The sequence below is a fragment of the Salvelinus sp. IW2-2015 genome, unplaced genomic scaffold (genome assembly GCF_002910315.2).
Source record: "Salvelinus sp. IW2-2015 unplaced genomic scaffold, ASM291031v2 Un_scaffold1681, whole genome shotgun sequence".
Taxonomy (NCBI): Eukaryota; Metazoa; Chordata; class Actinopteri; order Salmoniformes; family Salmonidae; genus Salvelinus; species Salvelinus sp. IW2-2015.
The window spans coordinates 7,971-15,181 of NW_019943081.1; the positions used below are offsets into that span (position 1 = coordinate 7,971).

Sequence of the window (7,211 nt, forward strand, 5' to 3'; positions counted from 1 at the left end):
TTTAGTGACCACAGAGAGTCAGGACACCRGTTTAACGTCTCATCCGAAAGACAGAACCCTACACAGGGCAATGTCRCCAATCATTGCCCTGGGGGCATTGGGATATTTTTTAGAGCAGAGGAAAGGGTGGCTCCTACTTGCCCTCCAACACCACCAATGGGTTTTTTAATCTATTTGAGGCGGAGTAAACAGGCTACATTTCTAGAACTGGGAAGTTACCATAGTTCATGTGTTACCATGGTTTCAGTCACCATTTTCGTTTTGAGACATGTAGCTAGCTAGCCCATTATCATGCTTTTGTAGAAGAGATCTGTCATGATCATGTTGTAGAATATCTGTGTCGCATGACAGAAAGACAAAACACACATCTTAGATCATTTAAGATAACTTTTGGGCACGCGTTGTAACATTGTATCTGGCTAAATCTTTCGGGAAATACAAGTCAATAGGTTACCTACCTATGAAGCTACGAGGACAGAGAGTGTAGAAGAGAAAACGAACTCCTATTGTTACAGGTAGAGATATGAATTGATATACTGTAGCTAGCGTGCTGAAAATGATAACGGAGAGAAAGAGGGATATCTGATCATGTCCGTGTCAAGTGCATGTCCAAATATTAACGACGTCTGGAATCCAACAGTTTCACTGGAATGATCAAACGGCAAGAGTCAGACAAACGCCAACCCTCAACATGTCAAACCGGTACATGTCAACAGCTCGTAGGCACGGTTTAGCTGAGACGCATCTCTCGACGCCAGGTAGGTTAACCTATCTTTWTTTATGAAATAATTATTTTCACCCGACTTATGCCCGTCTTAACTGAAATGTTGCTCTTTCATTTTTCTAGGATCTGTATCTGGCCAAATAAACCAGGTGAGTGACAAAACAGGCTCCTCACACCGCTTTTTCAATAAAGCAAATGAAAGGTAGTGTAACGTTAATCTTATAGAATTAAATCSTCATTATGATTAGCATTTTCTAAGTGTGCTAACATTTAGGGTGCAAAATTAGGYTGCAAACTGGTAGCTAAAATGCTGCCAGTAATACATTTTTAAAAAAGGTATGGGATGCTCCACAAACAATTAATTGGATCTCACAAATGTTTAGATCCAAAGACCAATAAAGGTCTATTGACTGAAACGTTGGTGTGCTATCTAAGTTTGTGGAGCATCCAACATCAGTGTAATGGACTTTCCATTTTATTAATATATTTGTTCTCTCTCCGTGCACCAGTAAACATGAGAGCTGTTTGTAGCCTATGTATACGTTCCATTGACCTACTGGTAAAGGCTACCAAAAAGAAAAACAAATGATGGCATACTTTCTGTGTAATTACAATTTGACRATGTCATTATACCTACCATATAGGTCAATGAAGTGCGACTAAAGTTTGATTATAGCTTTCCATAACCTATATAGGTACATTGCCTTGAGAAACGTCCCCCATTGCATATTCAGCTAAATGGGGAAAAATATCACATGGTTTAATTAATTAGAGAAAAACTKATTGGAGACCTTAATTAAAACTTGTATAATACGTCAGTCTTTACTTAACATGTTTTTTTCTATTGCACTACAGCTGTCCAAACTTATCTAATGCTAACCTCATATTTAAAATAGGGCTTTATAAAATAATAAGAATTTATAGTTATTATTTCTCAGATTTTGCTCCTGAATTCAAATTTGACAAAGTCTACCAACTGTCAGCTTTAATTAAGAAAATAATGAATGYACCGTTTATTGCCCACAGGACTTCTATATCTCTCATCTGATTCGTCAACTTGAGGACTTGGACATGTCAAGTGGTGTCAGAGCACAGAAGGTGATAACTGTAAAAGTACTTACTATAGTTTAGAGTATTTAGATGTACAGCATGTATGAGCAAGTCTAATCCATTTTACGGTTCTGGATGTTTCCAGACAAGGAATTGTTACCGGTTGTGTATGACCATTTCAACAAATTCCTTTGCCTTTAGCGTACTGTTGTTTTTAATGCCTTTAATACAAATTACTTTAAAATGCATTTAATACAGTCATCTTTTTAATTTCTTAGATATTTCCATCAACACTCAATTCAAGTATCTACCTGACCACCTGCCGTAGCCCATCAGAGTCTACATCAGTGTAAGTAGATAAATATTTTAAATGCCTGCTTACTACCCTAACTTGGTGTCAGCTGGGCTATTCACAGGCGGAATGAGATCTTCAGTGTGGGAATATTACCCTCTGTATACCAGTCACCTGTATAGAGGACAATGGGATATTAAACAATGGGCCAGCCATTACCTTGATGGAGGGAAAATCAATCAGAAATGTACGCCAGCCCGTCTGACAGCATCTGGTGTCATGTTTGTTCTGCCATCGCCAAAATACCCGAACTTTAAATTGACTAACTTTTCATCGGAATCCATTAATAAAAACTAAAAATTGCCGTGTATCCAAACTCAAATATTAGGTTACTTCACCCCCATTTCTTGATTATCAAAAAAGAATATTCCACTCAAAATATAACCAAACATGATTTACCATTTACCTTGGCTGTAGTCAATTCACTAGGACAGTTTTTAGGTATCCGTTTTGCTTAGATAAGKTACTTAAAACACCACATTTGGTTGTCAGTATTACCAAAGGTGTAAATTAAAACACCTTTCAGGTTTCTGGAGTTCGAAATTAAAATACATGTTTTATGTAATGAAACAGCAGGGAGCAGGTCTCGAACCCTCGACCTTCTAGCCCGAGGTCCGGCGCGCTATCGACTGTGCCGCAAAAGCATGCTCCAGCGGCAGAGTCGATTTCCGCGCTTATAAATCCAGGGTCATTACATTATTTATTAAGAWCGCCACACTGCTTAGCTCTATGCTATTTTTATGCCCTCTTTATCTTTAGCCAGAGCCAACCACAGAGAGCCCAGTTCAGGATGATCCACAGACGACCAACAATCAACATCCATCATCTCAACAGCAGGCTACGGCACCCGAGTTTCACCAAACATAACCAAGGGGAGGGCCGGGACACAAGCTCCAGTGAGTCTCTGTTGAAAATCACACCTGTCCAGGCGGCTTACACTGTCAATTCGAGGGACAGGAGAAGGGGCAATGGGGAGAGGAAGGTAAAGACATTCWACTGTTGGGGCCCAATGAATGACAGAGCAGGGTCAGGAACCAGCACTGATGGTTCAAAGCGAAACGGTAGCAGCACACCGGCGGACATCCACTCTGACGCCAGCGATCTATCCGACCAAGAGAAAGGGGGTGCCCAGGCCCACAAGTGGGTCACGCCCGAAGTGGAGCTCCGGTTGAGGCCTGAACCTTTCGACTTAGACCTGGACTCTGACTTGCACTTCTCGGAGTCGTCGGAGGCCCAGTCGCCATTTGCGGAGGTGCTCCCCGCATCTCTGAAAGTGCTGGATCTGACCCGGAGTCTGCCCAGCACGGCCGATTGGGAAAGTCGCCAGAGCCTGCACATGCGAGAGCCTTCATTGGTTGCCATCGTAAGCAGACTATCTGAGATGGAGGATCTACAGGCYGCCACAGTACAGCGAGAGCTGACCAAAACGGGCCGGTGTCGGCCGGCTACGGCCGTCAGCCTGACCAGGAGCACTTCTCGCTTGAGGAAAGCAGATTCAGTTGTGTCCAGTGTTACGGAACTGAGCCTGTCTCGCGACTCACGCACTAGGCCGACTTGTGCTCCTTACAAACAGAATCGCATCAGGGTGGGCGCAAGGCCACATACAGTCTTTAAGAGGCCCTGTTCCAGCTCAGCCAAACTAAACAGAACAGAGACCCTTGTCCAGGTCCAGTCTTGGGGTGAGGGATCGACACCAAAACATACAGGTTGCACCAAAATCAGAAAAGCCAAAGCTAGCAAGAAAGGCACATTGACCTCCCGCAGAGTGTCACCACCAAGCTCTGCAAAGAAAACTAAAGCCAGGGACTTGAGAAAGGCATAACAACTTGGAGACGGGGATTACACAGACTGTGCATTTTGAAAGCCTTTTTCCTTTGACAGGGTGTTCCTGATCACTGCACAATGTTCTCAAAGTAGAACATGACAGCTAAGTGAACTAGTGTACCAGTCAATGAATGTACAAAATATCTCATTAGACCTTACCTGAACCCTTTGGTGTCATAACGATATAACATGTCAGGCGATGTTATCTACGTAGGTACTGGAAGCTAGTTGACTAGTGGGAATTAGCATGCCTAAATAACACTTTGTTTAGGGCTCAAATTATACAAACTCTTTGGGGTGTCAAAATCTTGACTATTTTGAATATGTCCACACTGATGTTTAACTTCATGTTCTAGCACCCCTTAAATTCAAACCATGGTTGAGTCAGTTGTCATTAAGCAGACAGGTTGAGTCATGTTTGTTTTAAYTCAGTTGTCATTAAGCAGACAGGCTAAGTCATGTTTGTTTTAAGTCAGTTGTCATTAAGCAGACAGGCTAAGTCATGATTGTTTTGTGACATCTTGTCATTATGGCAACACGATTATGTAGGCTATGACAGCGTCCAAGTAAACTTTTACCAAAGAAACTCAATCTTCTGATAGTCCCGTATGTTTATTATATTAATACACAAATGAACACAAGTTGTTACGTTCTCAATAAAGGACAGAATCTGCACATTTGATGTTACATCATAAGGAAACAGTAGTGTACAGTCATTTGGGTTGGATTACATTGAATAAAGGATGTAGACAAATGTGTGACATACATATAAAAAAAATAGATATACATTTCTGTTTTAACATTTTCTATCCGAAGAAATATCCACAGGGCTCATTCGTTGAACATGTCTCTGGTCTGGAGTCTTACATGGGCACCAAAGCAGAAAGAGGAGACTGAAGGAACCAAGGCAGGGAAGAGAAGTTCTGACTTACCCTGAAAAACAAAAACACAAAATTGCAATGTTACCAGTGAATACATGAATCTGGCCATATTTATCAATAACAAGAAAAAGTATTACCTTATTGTTGGTCACTTTGGCATAGATTTCGCCACATTATAACAAACGTTTAAATCGAACTAATACAATTTATCATGATTGCCATATACTTTCTCAGAATCCATAAGCAAAACATTGAGTTCATGAACAAATCTCAAAAGTCTAATGGGTCCAAAATCTCACCCAATGTGTCTAATACTGACTGGTTACGGAAACAATGTGTCTAATAGTGACTCATTATGGTAACGTGTAATAGTGACTTAACAGTGACTCATTACGATAACAATGTGTCTAATGGTGACTCATAATAACAATGTGTCTAATYGTGACTCATTATGATAAATGTGTCTAATAGTGACTCATTATGGTAACAATGTGTCTAACAGTGACTCATTATAATAACAATGTCACTAATAGTGACTCATTATGATAAATGNAATGTGTCTAATAGTGACTCATTATGGTAACAATGTGTCTAACAGTGACTCATTATAATAACAATGTCACTAATAGTGACTCATTATGATAAATGTGTCTAATACTGACTCATTATGGTAACAATGTGTCTAATAGTGACTCATTATAATAACAATGTGTCTAATCGTGACTCATTTAATACAAATGTGTCTAATACTGACTCATTATGGTAAAATGTGTCTAATAGTGACTCATTATGGTAACAATGTGTCTAATACGACTCATTTATGGTGACAATGTGTCTAACACTGACTCATTACGGTAACAATGTGACTAATAGTGACTCATTATGATAAATGTGTCTAATACTGACTCATTATGGTAACAATGTGTCTAATAGTGACTCATTATAATAACAATGTGTCTAATACTGACTCATTATGGTGACAATGTGTCTAACACTGACTCATTACGGTAACAATGTGTCTAATAGTGACTCATTACGGTAACAATGTGTCTAATAGGACTCATTATAATAACATGTGTTAATATGACTCATTATGGTACAATGTGTCTAATAGTGACTCATTATGGTAAAATGTGTCTAATACCGCTCATTATGTAACAATGTGTCTAACACGACTCATTATGGTAACAATGTGTCTAACACTGACTCATTATAATAACAATGTGTCTAACTGACTCATTATGATAACAATGTGTCTAACACTGACTCATTATAATAACATGTGTCTAACAGTGACTCATTACGGTAACAATGTGTCTAACAGTGACTCATTACGATAACAATGTGTCTAACACTGACTCATTACAATAACATGTGTCTAACAGTGACTCATTACGATAACAATGTGTCTAACAGTGACTCATTATGATAACAATGTGTCTAACACTGACTCATTACGATAACAATGTGTCTAACAGTGACCATATCGGTAACAATGTGTCTAACAGTGATCATTACGATAACAATGTGTCTAACACTGACTCATTACGATAACAATGTGTCTAACAGTGACTCATTACGATAACAATGTGTCTAATAGTGACTCATTACGATAACAATGTGTCTAACACTGACTCATTATAATAACAATGTGTCTAACTGACTCATTATGATAACGTGTAATACTGACTCATTATGGTAACTGTGTCTAACAGTGACTCATTATAATAACAATGTGACTAATAGTGACTCATTATGATAAATGTGTCTAATAGTGACTCATTGGTAACAATGTGTCTAATAGTGACTCATTATGATAATGTGTCTAATGGTGACTCATTATGGTACAATGGTCTAATGGTGTCATTTTGGTAACAATGTGTCTAATACTGACTCATTTGGTAACAATGTGTCTAATACTGACTCATTATAATAACAATGTGTCTAATAGTGACTCATTATAATAACAATGTGTCTAATAGTGACTCATTATGATAAATTAAGTAGTTACTGATAGCATATTTGAAAATGTCAGGTCATGAGATGTCTACTAACAATTGACTTATGCAAAATGACATCATCACACATGCCCCCGTCTTCCTGCTTACAGACATCAACGATGGAATAATATCTGCCAAGACTGCCACATTTGCCTCTTCCTAATTTGTACCCTCCCTTGAGCTTTGCCCACATGGGGAAACAAGTGTCAGTGTCAGAAGATTTGAATGCTGCTGTTCATTTCTGTATGCAGGAATCCCCCGCTTTGTATGATGCTGTCATATTGATGAGTCCACTTTACAAATACAGTTAACTCTCTCCAGAACAGAAACCTTTGTCCAGAGGAGGTTCCTTGCGAGACTCTTCTCTAAAGGGCGGCATC

The 7,211-nt window shown here is 39.2% G+C and overlaps 1 protein-coding gene across 1 annotated transcript; it reads left to right on the forward strand.

The window, feature by feature from the left end:
• The first annotated feature begins 2,056 nt into the window (after nt 1–2,056).
• Nucleotides 2,057–4,395, forward strand: LOC139024590 (protein FAM217A). Its single transcript, XM_070439477.1, has 2 exons — nt 2,057–2,123; nt 2,886–4,395. Exon 2 carries the CDS (start codon nt 2,917–2,919, stop codon nt 3,946–3,948), a length of 1,032 nt encoding a protein of 343 aa, XP_070295578.1. The 5' UTR covers nt 2,057–2,123; nt 2,886–2,916; the 3' UTR covers nt 3,949–4,395.
• The last annotated feature ends 2,816 nt before the right edge of the window (nt 4,396–7,211 follow it).